This window comes from Ranitomeya variabilis, chromosome 5 (assembly GCF_051348905.1).
Source record: "Ranitomeya variabilis isolate aRanVar5 chromosome 5, aRanVar5.hap1, whole genome shotgun sequence".
In the NCBI taxonomy this organism is placed as follows: Eukaryota; Metazoa; Chordata; class Amphibia; order Anura; family Dendrobatidae; genus Ranitomeya; species Ranitomeya variabilis.
In genome coordinates, this window is record NC_135236.1 from 667,721,679 (window position 1) to 667,741,562 (window position 19,884).

The 19,884-nt window shown below is 45.7% G+C and overlaps 2 protein-coding genes across 3 annotated transcripts; one reads left to right on the forward strand and one right to left on the reverse strand.

The window, feature by feature from the left end:
* Positions 1-46: 46 nt before the first annotated feature.
* Positions 47-4,285, forward strand: NDUFB2 (NADH:ubiquinone oxidoreductase subunit B2). 2 transcript variants are annotated; one of them, XM_077266703.1, is made up of 4 exons: positions 47-206; positions 987-1,131; positions 1,519-1,604; positions 4,015-4,285. In XM_077266703.1, the coding sequence occupies exons 1-3, from the start codon at positions 118-120 to the stop codon at positions 1,591-1,593; spliced, it is 309 nt and encodes a 102-aa protein (XP_077122818.1). In that variant the 5' UTR covers positions 47-117; the 3' UTR covers positions 1,594-1,604; positions 4,015-4,285. The 2 variants fall into 2 exon arrangements, with proteins under 2 accessions (XP_077122818.1, XP_077122817.1); XM_077266702.1 differs by having other exon boundaries at positions 4,217-4,285.
* A 12,569-nt stretch (positions 4,286-16,854) lies between these two features.
* On the reverse strand, positions 16,855-18,915 carry LOC143776887 (E3 ubiquitin/ISG15 ligase TRIM25-like). The gene has a single exon (XM_077266705.1). The coding sequence runs from the start codon at positions 18,836-18,838 to the stop codon at positions 17,237-17,239; it is 1,602 nt and encodes a 533-aa protein (XP_077122820.1). The 5' UTR covers positions 18,839-18,915; the 3' UTR covers positions 16,855-17,236.
* Positions 18,916-19,884: the final 969 nt, after the last annotated feature.

Sequence of the window (19,884 nt, forward strand, 5' to 3'; positions counted from 1 at the left end):
GTCGCGTCCGGGAAATGCGGGATTCTCGCGAGATTTCGTTAATTCCTGCAGCCAATCAGCGGCGTTGTCGCTGTCCTGCCGGAAGGTGACATTGCTGCTGCTGCTGCTCGCGGTGTCATGGCGTCGCTGGTGCGGCTCGGGGGAGCGCTGAGAGCCGGGAGCCGCCTGTTCTGCGGGGCCGTGAGGAGGAGAACCGGGGTCCGCAAGTGAGTGAGGCCGCGGGGGGCAGAAGACGAGGGGGGAGGACGCTCAAAAAGGGCTGGCGCGGGGAATTCTGGGTCATGGAGGATTTAAAGGGGGTTTCCATGAATTTTCAGGTCACGTTTAATCCAACCTGTTCTTACATTTATGACTCTGTGTAAGATCTCTCGCTGTCAGTGACTGGAATCCTCACGATTTCTGCACTTTGGCTGATTTTTGGCCATTTTTCTGCCAGAAATATTTTTTTTCAGTATTTCTAGGGAAGGCGACGGTTTCTGGACGCACATCATGGCGGGAGAATATTTTTCTGACATAGGAGGGTGGGGTAAAACCATAAACGCTCATTTTGGGGTCTTACCGGGGGACATCCGTAGTTGCCGTTTTGTGTATACAGCCCCTATGTAGACTTATGCACTTCCATGGTTCCTTCCAGCTAAAACGCAAGCCAAAGCAAACGGTGGTCTGTTACCGTGGAGATGTGCATGGGGACTGCATACACAAAATGGTAGAAGGTCTATACTCAAAAGTTGCTTTTGTTCTAAGATGCGTTTACCCTCCCCTCCTCCTTTTTACCCTTCTCCCCCCTTTTTTTTTTACCCTCCCCCTTTTTTTTTACCCTACCCACCCCCCTTTTTACCCTACCCACCCCCCCTTTTTACCCTTCATCCCTTTTTTTATCCTCCCCACACCCCCCTTTTACCCTTCTCCTTTTTTTCCCCTGTTCCTCTTGCCCCTCCTTGTTTCCCCCTCTTTTTTTCATGTGTTTTGTTCCTCTTGTCTCCTAGTGCCGGGGGCGAGGTTCACATAGCGCCACGATACAGAGAAATGGTGGAACTGACCAAGTCCCAGAACATTCAGGCCGAGCTGATCGGGGGCTTCATGTGGTTCTGGATTCTCTGGCACTTTTGGCACGATCCCGATGCAGTGTTGGTGAGAATAATTTTCTGACTTTAGGATGCGTTTTTCTTTCCCTCTCCTGGTCTCTCTTTAGAGTGTGCAGAGTTGTTGTTTTTTTCTGATACAAAGCACCAGATCCTCAGCATGCACATAACACTAGAGTGGACACTGGAATCATTTCTAGCACCCTCTAACCTCGGCCACATCCACCCTCCTACTAACCATCACTTGCTTTATTAAGCTGCCATCTTGTTGGCAGCCTGAAACTACATATCCCATGATGCCTTGCCATAGAGAGGATTCCAAATTGTGAGCGGGATGCCGGAGAGATAGAGATACAGGGCTGAGGCCCAGGAGAGGCGTAATGATCACACGTGGAGGTCACAAATTTTCTCTTTATTTTTTTATTTTTTTTTATAGGGTCACTTTCCATATCCGGACCCCTCACAGTGGACTGACGAGGAGCTGGGAATACCCCCCGAAGATGAAGAGTGACGCTCTCTCCAGTAAGAGCATCCTGCAGTGACGGCCCCCTAAGCTGAGGAATACTCTGCACCGAGGGGCGACGCTCTGGGTTACACAACAGCCCCTAAAATCAGTAGGCCGGGGAGTGCAGGAGAGGAGCTGCTCTCTGCCCTGTTTAAAGGGAACCAGTCACTTAATTTATCAAGAATGAAGCCGAGCCCGGCAGTATGTTTGCGGATATATATATATATATTATATTCTCTGCGTTACGGTGATAACCTGGAGCGGTGCTGGGAAGAGCACTAGTCTCTGCCTATGGTCCCCGGCCGGATCATCTAGCTACATTTTTGGGATTCATGCTGTCCGAGGTTTGTGCAGCCTGAATTAGCTGACCGCTTAACTTTAAGGCCGGCGTCACACTTGGCGTAAGACAATACGCCACGTATTATACGTCCGTACTACGGCCGTAATACGGAGAAATGTTCCCAAAATAGTGATCCGTAGTCAGGGTGTGTCAGCGTATTTTGCGCATGGCATCCTCCGTATGTAATCCGTATGGCATCCGTACTGCGAGATTTTCGCGCAGGCTTGCAAAACCGACATCTAATGGATTTATGTGCTCAAATGTTCGGTAAAAACATATATACAGTGTGTATGTATATATATATATATATAATATATTTACTTCAGCGCGATATCTGTGAAAAGTCGGTAATTCAATTGCCGGCTTTTCATTTCTCCTGCACAAACCCGACAGGATATGAGACATGATTACATACGGTAAACCATCTCATATCCCCTTTTTTTTTTTGCATATTCCACACTACTGTTAGTAGTGTGTATGTGCAAAATTTGGGCGCTGTAGCTGCTAAAATAAAGGGTTAAATGGCGGAAAAAATTGGCGTGGGCTCCCGCGCAATTTTCTCCGCCAGAATGGTAAAGCCAGTGACTGAGGGCAGATATTAATAGCCAGGAGAGGGTCCATGGTTATTGGCCCCCCCGTGGCTAAAAACATCTGCCTCCAGCCACCCCAGAAAAGGCACATCTGGAAGATGCGCCTATTCTGGCACTTGGCCACTCTCTTCCCACTCCCTGTAGTGGTGGGATATGGGGTAATGAAGGGTTAATGCCACCTTGCTATTGTAAGGTGACATTAAGCCAGATTAATAATGGAGAGGCGTCAATTATCAGTCACTGGCTTTACCATTCTGGCGGAGAAAATTGCGCGGGAGCCCACGCCAATTTTTTCCGCCATTTAACCCTTTATTTTAGCAGCTACAGCGCTGAAATTTTCCACATACACACTACTAACAGTAGTGTGGAATATGCAAAAAAAAAAGGGGGATATGAGATGGTTTACTGTATGTAATCATGTCTCATATCATGTCGGGTTTGTGCAGGAGAAATGAAAAGCCGGCAATTGAATTACCGACTTTTCACTAACACCGCTGCGTATTTCTCGCAAGTCACACTGCTGGTCCGTGTGGAATCCGTATTTTTCTCGCCCCCATAGACTTTCATTGGCGATTTTTTTTTTTTGCGCAATACGCTGACAAACGCAGCATGCTGCGATTTTTTACGGCTGTAGAACGCCGTATATTACGGATCCGTAATATACGGCTGATAGGACAAGACCCATTGAGAATCATTGTGCCGTATGTTATGCGAGTTTTACGGACGTAGTTTATGCGCTCTTACGTCCGTAAAACGCGCATGTGTGACGCCGGCCTAATAGTCTCTATTACATCCATAAGGCTTATGTAGGTCGCTTTAACTCTTTAATGATCACTTGTTTCAGCCCCAAGTGAGCATAGACTTTTTAACACCAGTTTGGGGGACATACATGGGTTCTCCACCAGGTTTGACAGTGATCGCAGGAAGGTTCCACCCATGTCGTAAGTTGTACGGCTTGTGGTAATGAACAGATTGAAGGATTTCCATCACAACATGGATCTTGGGCCTCACGTAGACATCTGTCACCTCGATCAGAGCAAGAACCGTAATGCGGGGGCTGTCTGCAGGTCTCCCGACCCGAACTGTCCATCTTGGTATCGGGAGAGCCGCGAATAGTCCACGCACTGAGGGCTGTGGTCAGACAGGAGCCCTAACTGGTATCAGTCCATTGTATAGCCGGGGACGCCGTGTTTTTCCGTCCCATAAATCTATTAGACGTCACTAATGGGAACAGTCCAAACGATAGCCAACGCTCTTATCTTAAAATAATTGCTTTATTAATCTAGTAGTATAAAAGGCACAAAAAAATGGAAGAAAAAAAAAATCCAGGCAACATGTTTCAGACCTGCGTGGCCAAGGCTTGACAAAGGACCGTTCAGGCCTGACACATGTCGCTTGGGAGCGCAATAGAGATTTCTGCCTTTTTTAATTGTTTTTTTTCAACCATGTTTTTGCCTTTTTATATCACTGGATCAATAGTATTAATTATTTTTTTAGAAGATGTGAGGTCCAGCTATCGTTTGGACTGTTGCTATTCCTGGAGTATTTTGTCGTGCACCCAGACAGGTGAGCTGATTGCTTCATAATAGACGTCATTGCTGTCCTCCGCTACACTGACAATGGGGCGGAGCGGATGTGATATAGGGCAGTTCTAGATTTACCTGCCCTTGTATTGTGACGCTTTTCTTTTCTTTTGCAGAGGTCCCGGCTCTTCCCCGTGAGGCGCTTGTCCAGATTCTTGTAAATAAACGTAAATTCTATTTATGGATCTTGTGGTTTTTTGTTTTTTTTTACTTTAAAATTGCCTCAATCGTCATGAGTAGTTTAATATCTTGTCGTCTTAATTGACAGTCGGTGTCTGACAGCCATAACATGCATCTCTTTAGAAGATAGAGGGTCCTTACACTACTGCCCCTTTGTTTTATGTCTATGCCCTTATCACTCCACTGAGCCGGGACGACAGTACTATCTGTGCCTGCACTATTCACAGGCTCCACTGTCTGTTCATCGCTTTGCAGGGATGCAGTACTATCCTTCCCTACATTATATGTAGGAGGCAGCACTATCTGTGCCAACATACTTTATACGGAAAGGCAAGCAAGCAACATTACCTGTGACTTCATAATGCACAGGAAGGTAAATACTATTTGTAAATGGGGCAGCACTATCTTTTCGTACAATTGTGACTTGAAAAAGTATTCACACACTGAGAATTTTCCACTTTTTTTCACGTTACACCCAGAAATTAAAATTTATTTTATGTGATATACCATGTCGTAGAGAAAAAATGAAAAATCCATAAAGAAATTTCCAGAGAGGTGACCTATCACCTTCACTCACACTGAACATATGGGATTAATTATAACTGGGGAAGTGAGAAAGAACTGACACTTCAACCTCCATTGAATTATCACCTCCTGCTGGGAACAGGTAATTACGACAAGGGAACTGTTGGGAGGCAGCCACTAAGACTAGGATTTATATGCTCAAAGGTGGAAGAGTACAGTTCCTGAGGCCTGGGCTTCCTCTGATCAAATGAATTATCTCAGACTCTGGAGCCAGTGGTCAGTGAGGAATATTGGGGTTTGTATCAATCCAATATTTATGGGAGATGTATTTTCAGCATTGTAGCAAAGAGATTAATGTAGCTCATTCACGCCCATCAGCGTAAGGCCAGCCGAACACCTCTAACTTAATATCGGGTCTGATGGGTAATGCTATCAGTGCCATGTTTTATCTCTATTGAAAGGTAAAATCGTGACAGGAAACATGACAACAATATCTACCGCCTGGGACCTCCAGGGTAGAAGATATCCTGAAAGTTTTTCATCTCATAATATAAAGACTTAACGTATCCAACAACTCGCCCCCCATATGACTTCACCAAGAGAAGGTATGTGGGCATAGCATTTATTTAGTAAAAATCAGAGTTTGGGTTTTTGTATTTTGGAAGATCGAATACTCTGTGGTTCTGGCTGTTGCTCTAAGGAGTGCTTCCCTCCTCTAAGCTTTGAGCCATTTCCATGACACAAGTTTAGTACTTTTTTCTTTTGATATCCCTTTTATTCGGTGGGATTTGTATATATTTCATATTATTTTGTTCCCATTTTGTAACATCCTTTTATATATTTTTTTAAAAACACTGCCTACCTTTCTGGCTTAAACATATACAATATATTGGCTCTGTTCCTCTTGCTCTGTACACCGCACCTCTGAAGACATATTCTACCTGTAACGGGTGTCTAATCGGTCTGTATAAATAATTGGTGTTGGCAAATGGTAATTCCTTTTATGTTATTGTGGAGTTGGCAGTGACTGTATCGATGTATATACGTATATTCCATGTGTTGGAATCGGAGGTCTATATATCATACACTCAGTGTTCCCCAATTACCACACTTAGTAGTGGAAGCAGCCACAGTTGAGTCTCCTTCATTTGTGTTGCCTGAATTTGGCAGAGCTCTTTAGAGCATCAGGCCTGCAGCTGTCACTCATCCACCAGTTACTGATCAAACTTTAAGCAAGAAATACTGCTCCAAGCGCTGTCCAATGCTTAAATGTGGCATGGTTTCAGGACCACGCTATTAGCACAAATAATTTATATTGTCAAATGTGGACTCCTGGCTGGAGCACAATACCAGCACAAAATAATAATTAAACAAAATGGCCTACGTTATGTAGCACTGTAGTAAGAGAAAAATTAGATTTTTTTTTTTTTACTGTGGACAAACCTTGGATATAGCAGAATCTCAGCACAAAAGAATTACAACCTAAGATGTGGCCTGCTTTTTGGAGCACGGTAGTAACAGAACAAATTTATATTTTATCATGTGTACCCCTGTATGGAAAATAATATCTGTACCAAAGAATGAAAAGATTAAATGTAGCTTGCTTTAGGTAGCATGATAGTAAGAAAACCAATTTCGATTTTATCATATGTACCACTGGGTGCAGAAAAGAAATTTTAAATGGACATCTGGACTGCTGTATAATGTTACTAAAAGAATTTTTTTTTTTTTTTTACTGTGGATGAGGCCTGTATAACATAGAAGTTATGCTCCAAAAAATGTCAAACTGAGATCTCCACTGTATCACGTATTTATTTTTTTTTTTACTGCGAATGGGACCTGTAAACAATAGAATATATGCTCCAAACAACTTCAAACTCAGATCTTGCCTGCTGTATCACTTTTGTCACAGAATTTTTTTTTTACTCTGCAGGAGCTCTGCACACAGCTGAATTTCACCACCACAAAATGAGAAGGTGGGATATGCATGCTGTATCACATTTGTAACAAAACAATAGTTGTTTTTTTTAGTCTGCAACAGCTCTGCGCACAGATTAATTTCACCGCCACTAAATGAGAAGGTGGGATATGGTGTGCTGTATCATGTTTGTAGGAGAAAAAATTACTCGGCATACAGATGAAGTTGGTACTAAATGACAAGGTGACATGCTTTGCTGAATCACGTTACCAACTGAAAAAATAGATTTTCAAAGGTCAATTTGTGCATGGAGCACAATAGAAGCAGTGCACAACACTTCTATGAAATGTGCCCTGCTGTCTTTGCCTGAAGACCTCATTAATGGCGCCAGAAAAAAAAAATCTGCTGGATGGTCGATTTCACAGCCACACAGGACTCTAGCTAGCTAAACTATCTGACTTAGAAACAACTGCCTACCTAACTAGCTAAATTCTATCAGCACCCAGGAGAAGCGTCAGGAGCAGTCTCTGCCCTGTTATAGGGACAAAATGGCGCTAAAGCAAGATGTCTGGTGTCACGGTTCACGGAGAGGATAACTATTATCCCCGCCACTCACACCAATTTGTCATGAACCGGGGTTGTTTGGTTGCCCCTGGTTCCTTTCTGAATGGGATTTATCTATATTCCAGTCCTGGTTTGGAACTTGCAGCTCTCTGGCGCCCCCCTTACCCTCAGGTCAGACAGGGTTCTGCACCTAGGATAATTAGTCGCTAGAAAGGCTGCCTTACTTTGTACTGGCTAATGGGCACACTGCAGTGAGGGCGATATAACTACTCCCACTCAGGCGGGAATAATAATTATCAATGCCGCCGTCGCTGTAAAGCCTCCCAAACACACAGAACAAATCCACTGCCACCAGCTCCGATTTCTTAATTACTAACGGTCCAGAGCCAACTCAAATTAGTAACGTAATTCAAACAATAAATATATATACACACACACAGGGTGTGTATGGGTATGCGCTGATATAAATAACGGAGATGCTGGTAAAACCTGAAATAGTAATAAAGAAACGGAAAACGTTTAAAACACCTAAAATTAGTACAGATCCCAGAAGAAAGGTCTGACGCCCGAGTAGATGTTAGTAAAAGCCTGGTGTATTCAATTAAATATGTAGATAGAGCACTAAATGCTTTCTAATATAGTTTCTTCCTACCTCCGTTGCAGGCTAGCAGTCTTAGGACTTGATTCCGTTTCCAAAAGAGTTTTCAATACACGAAGATGTAGAATATAGGTGGGTGGCTGCCCCGGCCGGCGGCAAGCCACCATCAAAGATCTTCCAGGTGGGAACGGGATCCTGCAGAGCCGCCGCTGTGTGCCGTCGCGGCGGTGAGTTCGAGCGGTGCGCAGGACCTTAGTGACGCGATCGCCACGTGACCGTGCCCCCCGGAGTGATGAGTACGGAGTGCAGCTAGGACCAAACAACCGACGCGTTTCGGAGACGCCTGTCTCCTTCCTCAGGGTTGGTCTGTGCCTCGTACTCATTGGACTAATATAGCTGCTTAATGAGGGCCATTTAATTGATTAGAATCCGAACAATTCAACGTTCACATTTAGTCCTCTTGGTGCCAGAGTATCCAAAGTGAAGATCCATTTGGTCTCTGCCCGTGACATTGCTTTTATAAAATCGCCACCTCTCCAATGGCGCTGTACCACCGCAATACCTGTTATCTTCATCCCTTGCAATGTCCCACCGTGATGTTCCACAAAGTGTTGAGAAAGTGGATGACCACTAAATTTCTTTTCAATGTTCCGGATATGTTCATTCATTCTTATTTTTAGGGGTCTTTTTGTTCTTCCTACGTAAAGTTTTCCACATGGGCATTCAATAGTGTAAATAACCTCTGATGTGCAACATGTAATGCAGTCCTTAATTTGAATAATCCCATCTCCTTTCTTTATACTTGTACATTTCTGTGTTGTTGCGAATTTACATGCATTACATGTACGGCATGGAAAAAAGCCCTTTAGTTTGGTAAATGTAAGTGAAGGCTGAATCAGAGGGATTTTTTTCTCTTGGACTGTAGGGGCAATCATGTTTCCCAAACTTTGACCCTTCCTATATACAAAATTTGGCCGGTTATTAATATTTTCTCCCAGCACTTTATCATTCTTTAGAATGTGCCAGTGTCTGCTGACTATTTTGCGGAGAAAATGTGAGTTTGAATTGTATTTAGTGATAATAGGGATGGATTCCCTGGATTCCCATGATTGCCCCTACAGTCCAAGAGAAAAAAATCCCTCTGATTCAGCCTTCACTTACATTTACCAAACTAAAGGGCTTTTTTCCATGCCGTACATGTAATGCATGTAAATTCGCAACAACACAGAAATGTACAAGTATAAAGAAAGGAGATGGGATTATTCAAATTAAGGACTGCATTACATGTTGCACATCAGGGGTTATTTACACTATTGAATGCCCATGTGGAAAACTTTACGTAGGAAGAACAAAAAGACCCCTAAAAATAAGAATGAATGAACATATCCGGAACATTGAAAAGAAATTTAGTGGTCATCCACTTTCTCAACACTTTGTGGAACATCACGGTGGGACATTGCAAGGGATGAAGATAACAGGTATTGCGGTGGTACAGCGCCATTGGAGAGGTGGCGATTTTATAAAAGCAATGTCACGGGCAGAGACCAAATGGATCTTCACTTTGGATACTCTGGCACCAAGAGGACTAAATGTGAACGTTGAATTGTTCGGATTCTAATCAATTAAATGGCCCTCATTAAGCAGCTATATTAGTCCAATGAGTACGAGGCACAGACCAACCCTGAGGAAGGAGACAGGCGTCTCCGAAACGCGTCGGTTGTTTGGTCCTAGCTGCACTCCGTACTCATCACTCCGGGGGGCACGGTCACGTGGCGATCGCGTCACTAAGGTCCTGCGCACCGCTCGAACTCACCGCCGCGACGGCACACAGCGGCGGCTCTGCAGGATCCCGTTCCCACCTGGAAGATCTTTGATGGTGGCTTGCCGCCGGCCGGGGCAGCCACCCACCTATATCCTACATCTTCGTGTATTGAAAACTCTTTTGGAAACGGAATCAAGTCCTAAGACTGCTAGCCTGCAACGGAGGTAGGAAGAAACTATATTAGAAAGCATTTAGTGCTCTATCTACATATTTAATTGAATACACCAGGCTTTTACTAACATCTACTCGGGCGTCAGACCTTTCTTCTGGGATCTGTACTAATCTTAGGTGTTTTAAACGTTTTCCGTTTCTTTATTACTATTTCAGGTTTTACCAGCATCTCCGTTATTTATATCAGCGCATACCCATACACACCCTGTGTGTGTGTATATATATTTATTGTTTGTTTCTGTTTTTACAAACCTAGGTGGAGGTTTGTTGGTATTGCAGCAGGCATTGACAATAACGGTGACAATTTGCGCCACCAATTTTTAAATCTTGATATAGTAACGTAATTCACTTCAGAGGATGTGATAGTACGTTATAGAGCAAGGAGAGACAAAGCTAGTAATTTTATATATTTTACTCCAAAAAATGTTGACAGTGTTTACAGAAGTATAAAAAGGTATTATAAAAGGAGACAAGTATCGTAAGTACAGTACAATTACAAATAAAATGGGATTAAAGTTGAAAAAACACCTTTCGTTCATATTTCATCTCATAATAATAATCTTTATTTTTATATCTCATGGCGGACTGTGCTGTGGGAGAGAGGCGCACATCTAGATGCATCACACAGCTGTCTCGCAGCTAGACCCAGGACAAAAAGACTCGTGAAGACATGTCTCGCTTATCTCCCAGCCCAAAACCAAGGCACTCCCCCTGTGATGACCTCATTCAGAGGCTGAATCCTCCCCTTTCTTAGAGTTATGACAAACCATTTCTATACATAACTTGCTGTATGAACCTCGTATAAGCACGACATAATGATCAGGATGTTCATGTCAAGGGGGTTCTTTTAACCCCTTAGTGACGGAGCCAAATTTTTGAAATCTGACCAGTGTCACTTTATGTGGTAATAACTCTGCAACGCTTCAACACATGCCAGTGATTTTGAGATTGTTCTTTCGTGACACATTATACTTTATGATAATGGTGAAGTCAGGTCAATATGTTTTGTGTTTATGTATAAAAAATATCAAAAATTTGAGAAAAATGCAAAAAAATTAGCAATTTTCTAAATTTGAATGATTATCCCTTTAATCCAGATGGTCATACCACAGCAAACCATTAATAAATAACATTTCCCTCAAGTCTGCTTTACATCAGCGCCATCTGTAAAATGTTATTTTATTTTGTTAGCATTTTAGGAGGTTTAAAAGTGTAGCAGTAATTTTTCATTTTTTCAAGGATATTTACAAAATTTATTTTATTAGGGACTTATCCATGTTTGAAGTGACTTTAGGGGTCCCATATATTGGGAAACCCCCAAACGTGATACCATTTTAAAAACAGCACCCCCTGATACATTGATAACTGCTGTCAGGTAGTTTATTAACCCTTCAGGTGCTTTACAGGAATTAATGCAAAGTGGTATGACAGAAATGAAAATGTGTATTTTTACCACCTAAATGTCTCTAACTTATGAACAGGTTACAACAGCCGTCAGACTCTAAGGCCACTATTTGGTCATGAATTGCCATGGCAAACATCAGGGCCACAAAATCATGATCTGAGGGCCCCAATTGGGATAAAGAGGAAGCCCCCACACTCTGTTAACCATTTATAATTATGTAGTCACTATTGACAGCAGCATCTAAGGGGTTAAACAGATTTGTATGGTGCAAACACTGATCGTGGCTGATACACCAAGTTGTCAGCTATAGTGTACAGCCGCCAGCTGCGGGATCGTTACCTGTATGGGGAGGCTATTCCCTTATATCTCAGGTCAGTTAAAAGACGTATTGGCTGTCATTAAGGGGTTAAGTATAAACACTGCGTAGATACATGACCTGCTTACGGAGAAATCAGCTCCTTGCAACTCATTGGGTTTAGCTCCTAGCGATTTCAGGGAGCTATAGAACTCTTGATGGACATCCGGAATATATGATCCTTATATCTCTAGCCCTGATTGGTGCCAGTTGTACATAACTAAAAGAGCAATAGAGTCCCATGCAGTTTGGGATGGCTGCACCAGTTTTAGCTACTATCAGGCGGGAGGGGAATGAGGGGTTTACACAGAGACCGGCTTTTGCAGCACAGAGCCATATAAATTTCTCAGCGATTCCTGCGAGTGTTGCTGGCACACTGGGATCACATTACAGCCGTATAGCAGTGAAGAGCTTTCTAGGCAGAGTGAAAAAAGGGGGACTCGGAAAAGCCCACAGCATGTGTCTGATAAGCCATGGACCTTTTTAGGTATATACTCAAAACATGGCATATTCATATTATCGTGACACCTCCCTCTTTTGGACCGCGCTACAGAGGCTGAACCTCTCGGTACTCCTCAATGCGCACCTTGGCAGGTTGGCACCGGCGTGACAACCCGTCTGCATTGCCATGCTCGCTGCCCTTTTTGTGTTTCACAGTAAAGTACTGTTGGAGGGCAAGGCTCCAGCGTAGCAACCTTCCGTTGGTTCCACACATGGCTTGTAGCCAGCACAGAGGGTAGGGCTGCAAATGTTGCAGGGCCCAGACCATGGCCAGGCACTCCTCGATGGTGGAATAGGCCATCTCCCTCTGCTTAAGCTTCCGGCTCAGGTACAACACGGGGTGCTCTTGGTTCACTGAGTCGACCTGGCTGAGCACAGCACCAAGGCCATGCTCGCTGGTGTAGGTGTGCACCAGGAACGGTCGACAGCTTTTAACACAGGAGAGTTGCACAGAGCTGTCTTCAAAGCCTGGAAGGCCCCCTCACAGCCTTTTGTCCATTTGACTATTTGGGGTAGCTTCTTCCTGGTGAGGTCCGTCAAGTGTTTTGCCAGGCTACTATAGTTCAGTACAAAGCGCCTATAGTACCCTGCAGTGCTCAGAAAGGGCATCACCTTCTTGGTCCTGGGGGTGGGACATGACGCGATCGCGTCCACTTTCCCAGGCTCTGGCCTTATGGAGTTCCCGCCTACCCGGTGCCCCAGGTAGTGGACCACTCTCATGCCCATCTGGAACTTTCCCAGCTTGATGGTCAGACCTTGGTGAATTCGCCTGAGCACCTCCTGAAGATGCTGCAGGTGTTCATCCCAAGAGGAACTGAAGATGGCAATGTCATCCAAGTACGCCACCGCGTTTTTCTCCAGTCCCTGAAGCAGGTTGACAATCCGCTGGAAAGTGGCAGGGACATTCTTCATGCCGAAGGGCATGACCGTGGACTCGTACAGTCCGAAGGGTGTGATAAAAGCAGACTTCTGCGCCACGGGGCTAAAGGGAATCTGCCAGTATCCCCGACTCAGATCCATTATGGACAGATATTTTGCACGAGCATAGGCTACGTTCACATTTGCGTTGTGCGCCGCAGCGTCGGCGCCGCAGCGCACAACGCAAACAAAAACGCAGCAAAACGCATGCACAACGCTGCGTTTTGCGCCGCATGCGTCGTTTTTTTCATTGAATTTGGACGCAGCAAAAATGCAACTTGCTGCGTCCTCTGCGCCCCGACGCGGGCGCCGCAGCGACGCATGCGGCGCAAAACGCAAGTGCGCCGCATGTCCATGCGCCCCCATGTTAAATATAGGGGCGCATGACGCATGCGGCGCCGCTGCGGCGCCCGACGCTGCGGCGCTGGCCGCAAATGTGAACGTAGCCTAACTGCTCAAGCAGCTCCCCGATGCATGGCATGGGTGCATGTCAAAGGCTGTGATGGAATTGAGTCCCCTGTAGTCCACGCCGAACCGGGTGGTCCAATTCTTCTTTGGCACGAGGACTACCAGCGAGGCCCTTGCGCTCTTTGACCGCTGAATCACCCCCAGCTGTAACATATCATCGATGATCTGGTGCATAACCTGCTGCACCTTGTCGGAGATCCGCTAGTGGGGCATGATTCCTGGTGTCCACCTCGTGGACCACTAACTCAGTTCTTCCAGGTTGGTTGGAGAACTCGGCCTGGAAGGGTTCCAATGTGGCCCGCAGCTGCGACCGCAGGGGTTCGGTTAAGGCGCTTACCTCCACGTCCTCGATGGACCCACATGCCTGGGCTTGGGTCAGCATGTCCAGGAGGGGGTCTTCCTCCACCAGTAAGACGCAGGCTTCATGTTCGTGATTAGCATTCATCATATTGACGTGAAAGGCTTTTCGCCTACCCCGATCGTGGTCAAGGATGACCACGTAAGTGACTTGGTTGAGCTGTTGGTGGACAATGTGCGGGCCTTCCCAGTCTGCCTGAAGCTTATTCTTTGGTACGGGGACCAGCACCCACACCTTTTGACCCACCTGGTAGGTCCACACCTGGGGGTGCGTTCTGGTCGTACCAGTGCTTCTCATCAGCCTGAGCCTGCGTCATGCACCAACTGCATCAAGGTCTGCATTTTGTCAAGGAAGCGCATGACACTCGTGGGACACTTCAGAAGGGTTCGGCTCCTTTTCCCAGGATTCCCTTGCCAAACCAAAGGCTCCCTGGACTCACCTGCCGTACAGGAGCTTGACGGGGGAGAACCCCATCGAGGCCTGCGGAACCTCCCAGAAAGCAAATAGCAGGTGTGGGAGTTACCGCTCTCACTCGCATCCTTGGGTCTCAACCAGCATGCGTAGCATCTGTTTGAGGGTACCGTTGAAGTGCTCACACAAGCCATTGGTCTGTGGGTGATACTCGATACCAGACGCTTCACCTGCATTCTCTTACAGAGAGCCTCCATTAGGCAAGACTTGAATTGGGGCCCTTGATCGGTAAGCATCTTAGTACCGAGTAGCATAGTCTACCACAGTGAGGACGTATTGCTTCCCAGAGCAGCTGGGGACGGCCAGCGGGCCCAAAATGTCCACCGTGATCCTCTGGAAAGGCTCCTCTGTCACTGGCAAATGGATCTGGGGAGCCTTAAGAGCAGGCGCCGCCTTCCCCACTCTTTGGCAGGTGATACAGGAGCGGCAGTGGTTTGTCACATCTGTCCCCATCTTGGGCCAATAGAAGTGTTGAGACAGCCGGGCCTTAGTTTTGCTGATCCCCAATTGTCCAGCGAGAGGGATCTCATGGGCAATCCGCAACAACTCACCCCTGAATTGGTATGGGACAACCAGCTGTCTTTCCCTCAACCACTCCTTTTGGGATTTTCCGGGTACTGTCTCCCGGTACAACCTCTTTCGTTCCCAGAACACCCTCTCCTTATCAGTCATGGAGGTGGGCGTCTCGGCGAGGTGTCTCAAATTCTCAAGGCTCACATCTGAGTGCAGAGTGGCCTGGAACTCCTGGCTAGGAGAAGCCAGAAGCGACGCCAGGGTCCCTTCCCCACGGGAACCCTCTGGGACCTGCTCTGGGTCCATCTCTGGTTCAGTCACGCCTGCCTGTGACTGAGGAGGGTCCAGAAGGTAGAACGTTATCTGCATTCCGGGCACTCTTGACTGCGGGTGACAGTTACCTTCCTCTTTGGCACTGGTTAGTTGCACGGCATCACCTTCCTCACGGTTCCCATGCATCTCCCCTTTTCCATTAGGGCCATCGCTTGCTCCTGTTAGGGGTTCATCAGCCATCCGACCCCGCAGAGTGACGTGGCTGAGCACTCCTGCACCTGTGAACACATCATTCTTAAGAAATTAATGGTTAGCATGTAAAACATGCATATTTCCATCATCAGTATTTCCCTCGGCATTTTCAGAAAAAAGATTATCAGGTACATCATTAACCGGTAAAGCATTGTCAGGTAACACATGCCATTTCCCATCACTATCATCAGCATTCAATCCTGGGGAGGGAGTCAGGGACATAATAGGCAACCATCCTCCCCAAATCAGTCCCCAATAAAACATCAATGTGCAAGTTATCGGACAACACCACTTCCTTCACCCCTCTCCCGGCACCCTAATCTATATACACCCGGGCCATTGGCAGGGGACAGCGGATGTCCCTAATCCTGGTGACTGTCAGGGTTTTCCCCAGAATAATCTCTTCAGGGGCCACCAGTTCAGGTTGGATGAGGATTGGTTCAGCCCCGGTGGCCTTGAGCGACATGGCCCCCCATGACCCCATGAGCGATTTCCGGAGTATATGGTCCTTATATCTCTAGCCCTGATCGACGCCAGTTATACATAACTTTAAAAGAACAATAGAGTCCCATGCAGTTTGGGATGGCTGCACCAGTTTTAGCTAGTATCACGCAGGAGGGGGAATGAGGGGTTTAAACAGAGACTGGCTTTCACAGCACAGAGCCATATAAATTCCTCAGCGATTCCAGGGAGTGTTGCTGGCACACTGGGCTCACATTACAGCCATATAGCAAGGGGAAGGGAGTTGATTGCAGGCTAAGAGTGAAGACCTTTGTAGGCAGAGTGAAAAGAGGGGGGGGGGGGGGGTTGGAAAAACCCACAGCATGTGGACTTTTTACCGAATGTTACCGATTTTAAGAAAAAAATGCTTGTGTTTCCGAATGTGCCATATTCGTGCCGAATTTATGTTTGGCGATCGTTTTCCAAACATATTTGCTGATCTCTAATAAAGATCAAGGACGGTTGGGTTCAGTTGTAGGACAGTAGATGGAATCAAAGCAATGAGGACACTTCTAAAATAAAGAATTGTCATTTCGAATACTGACCCTATTTGGGTCAATGTATGTAATGGATTTTTTATGTGTGTTTTTTTTTCCACTTACAAAATGCCTCATGAAAATCTGCAAGTAAATTTTGTATTTGAATTTTTTTTAATGTTCGACATTTATATTCCTGCTGGATTGTTGCTTCTTGCTCCTGTGATATCACATTTCCTTTCCCTAGAAAGCGACACTTTTTTCTATTTTTTTCAATATTTATTAAATTTTTTTATATATTTTTTATATTTTATATCGCTTCCTGTAGAAATCATTAGAGCAACACTTATTTTATTTCGAAAATGGGCTCCACATTGATGTCTGTGAGCAAATACAATGCAGCAAAATGCAGAAACAATGGACATGGTAAATGTTAAACATTTGCATTGGTTAAGTTACAAGCGGAAAATGAGGCATCGTGCACATAACATTCCAAAGATCTCATTTAATTTTCCGGTACTTTATTCTGCACAGGTTTTTTTTGTTATTTCAAAAAAATGCATCACATGTAATAACCCTCGAGATGCTGTTACAGGACAGAATTGGGAAGTTCAATCAGGAAAACCCTCCAGAATAGTCCAATTAAAACAATTATGCAAAGAGTGCGCCAAATATTAATTCACAATGAAAGAATCATTGCACATGTTTGATTGCAGCTATATAACAAATTATAAGGGGCAAACACTTGGAATTTTAACACATTTTGATCTTTAAGCATGTCTTTATATTACAATTAGTTGAATGAGCTAAAACATTTAAATGCAACAAATCTGAGATATTCTCTATCGTATCAATGGATGTATCACGTTATAATGGTTTCACCCAGTTACTTCTTCCCCCTAATATCTTTATAGAACTTTCATATACACATAATACAGCATGGAGGGGCTCGGAGAAGGCGGCAGTGAAGGTGTGTAAGTGTCTGATGGGGTCACACAGCTCATAAAAGGACAACTGCCCGGCCTCATAATCCAGATATATCCTGAATCTATTACTGGAGACCTTTTCAGGTAACCGGATCATTTTACTGTCATGTATCACTGAATACTGATTATTAGATCTCCAAAAACTCCAGGACTTGTTATTAAATCCAATCACTGACTGACGCCTCCTCCTGTCTATACGGGGATAACACATCCCTACACTCCAATCCCTTGATCTACTGATCTCCACATCCCAGTAATGTCGTCCTGAGGTAAATCCTCTCCTGCTCATCACCTGATCATTCTGGAATCTCTCTGCTGTTTCTGGACGTTTCTGCTTCTCTCCTGTCCAGGTTGCAGTTTTCAGGTCGTCTGATATAAGGAGATTATTACCAGCTGTGGTTACATCCAGTAATATGTCTGCAGGACCCTCCACATAGATCCCGCTCCTTATACCTGATATTACGTCACATAATGTGTGTAATGTGTGTGAGATCACAGCCACATCCAGGTCATCTCCATCATGGAGCTGTTTATCATGTCCTCCTGTGTCCTCATCACCTCCCTCCTCCTCAGGATCACACAAGTCACCGGTGTCTGGTTCCTGTAAGACAGTCAGTGGATCCGTCATGTTACACAGCTCCTCAATGTGTCTCATCTTCCTGGACAGCTCGTCCTTCTTTATTTCCAGCTGATGGATCAGAGCAGACAGTGACAGTGACTCTTCCTTTTCCTGCCTGGAGATCTCACTCAGGACCTTCTTCTCCAAGTTGTCCACCCGTCTCCTGATGTCTGTACACAGGGCAGTGACTCTCTCGGCTTCTCCAGCTGCTTGTTCTTGAGCTTTTCTCCTGCGCTCCTCCAGACTCCGGACTCTTTCCTCAGTCTCCTTTCTCTTTGTGTTCAGTTTCTGCAGAACATTTCTCAGTTTCTCCTTCTTTTCAGAGGCCTCATCCAGCATCTCCACCTGATGTCCCCAATTTTCTCCAGCTAAACTGCAGGACACACTGATACAAGCAGCGTCCTCGGTGCAGTAATATTCCAGCATCTTCTTATGGACAGAACATTTCCTTTTCTCCAGAGAAGTGCTGGGATCAGATAAGACGTGTTCTGGTGATTTGCTGTGAACCCTCAGGTGTTTATCACACAGAGAAGCCTCACAGAGTAGACAGGATCTAACAGCAGGTACAGGAGAGTCCACACAGTAAGTGCAGCAGATCCCGGTGATCTCCTCTTGTTCTTGCTGAGTAATCAGGAAACGTTCTGCGACATTATGGAGATTTATGTTCCTCATCAGTGCCGGCCGCACCTGAAACTCTTCTCTGCATTCAGGACAGGAATAAACTCCAGACTCGTCCTGTGTATCCAGCACACGACCAATACAGACCCGGCAGAAGTTGTGTCCACATCTCAGCATTACAGGGTCCTTAAATGTAGATAAACAGATGGAACACAGCAGCTCGTCTCTCAGAATAGCAGACGTCATGGCTTACGGAAGAAGGAAGAAATTAAACTACAATTCTCTGATACTAAGAAAGCAAAGGTCGGGTTCAACTATCTAGAGACAGGGTGCGGCAGAATTGTAATAGGTCTTCAGTCCTCTATATATGACAGAGGCGTAGCTAGGGTTTTGGTTCAGGGGGGGGGGCGAAGCTTCTGAGTGGGCCCCTAACCAGGTAACCTTGATTACAACTGGGTGACGCACCCTAATATTGGAGGAGAACCTCAGCAGGTGACCGCGCTATTACTGAAGATTATCTCTATTTCAAGACCAACCTAGATATTACCGCCATATGGTCAGTGGTAGATACCAGCCCTACAGAACATATAAGAGATTATGAGTCGCCCACAGGGCAGTGGGGTACTCGGTATCGGGTCCGGTCGCAAGGGGGAATGTCACGGTGGCTGCGACCCGGTCCGTGGCCCTGGGCCTCATCGTTAAAGGGGAATGGTCTTTAAAGGGGTAAATGTTCAAAGTCTGTTGTGACGCCACCTGTGGTGTTCGGTCAGTAGTGGGACCGACGCTGCATTAAACGGGTCCCCTGGGGGATGTTGCGGCAGCACGGGTGTTACACTTCCCACAGGTGAAGCGGGTCCCCAGGGGTCCTATGGTGTGTGGCCAAGATGTTGGTAGGTGCCGATGAGTAAATTAAGGAGACAAGTTGTAAGTTTTTACCTGGTTTACTATGTATGATAGACCACAGTCCAGGGCATCGGCAACAGGTCCATTAGGAGTCCAGGCAGACCAGAGACGAGTGGAATCCCCTTAGCAGGTCAGGTAGGAGCCTCCCACTCTGCGCTTGCTGTGTCTGAGGTCCCTGCTGCCACGAAGTGTCCCAAACAAGGTCCTTATTCTTTCCCCTGTCCTGGGACAGGTACCTGTATGTATGCAGCTTGAGCCGTGCCTACTGGGGTCTTTTCACGGTGACTCCAGGCTCCAAGGTGCTGCTGTACCACAGGTGAAAATGGGCTGTCCATGTAATTCTATGCCCTCCGGTTCTGATCTGTGTCATAGTTCCACAAAAGTCTAGG

Coding starts and splice junctions, on each gene's coding strand:
- NDUFB2 (XM_077266703.1), top strand. CDS start 118: ATGGCGTCGCTGGTGCGGCTCGGGGGAGCGCTGAGAGCCGGGAGCCGC. Junction 207..986: donor AGGAGAACCGGGGTCCGCAA/GTGAGTGAGGCC, acceptor CTTGTCTCCTAG/TGCCGGGGGCGAGGTTCACA. Junction 1,132..1,518: donor ACGATCCCGATGCAGTGTTG/GTGAGAATAATT, acceptor TTTTTTTTATAG/GGTCACTTTCCATATCCGGA.
- LOC143776887 (XM_077266705.1), bottom strand. CDS start 18,838: ATGACGTCTGCTATTCTGAGAGACGAGCTGCTGTGTTCCATCTGTTTA.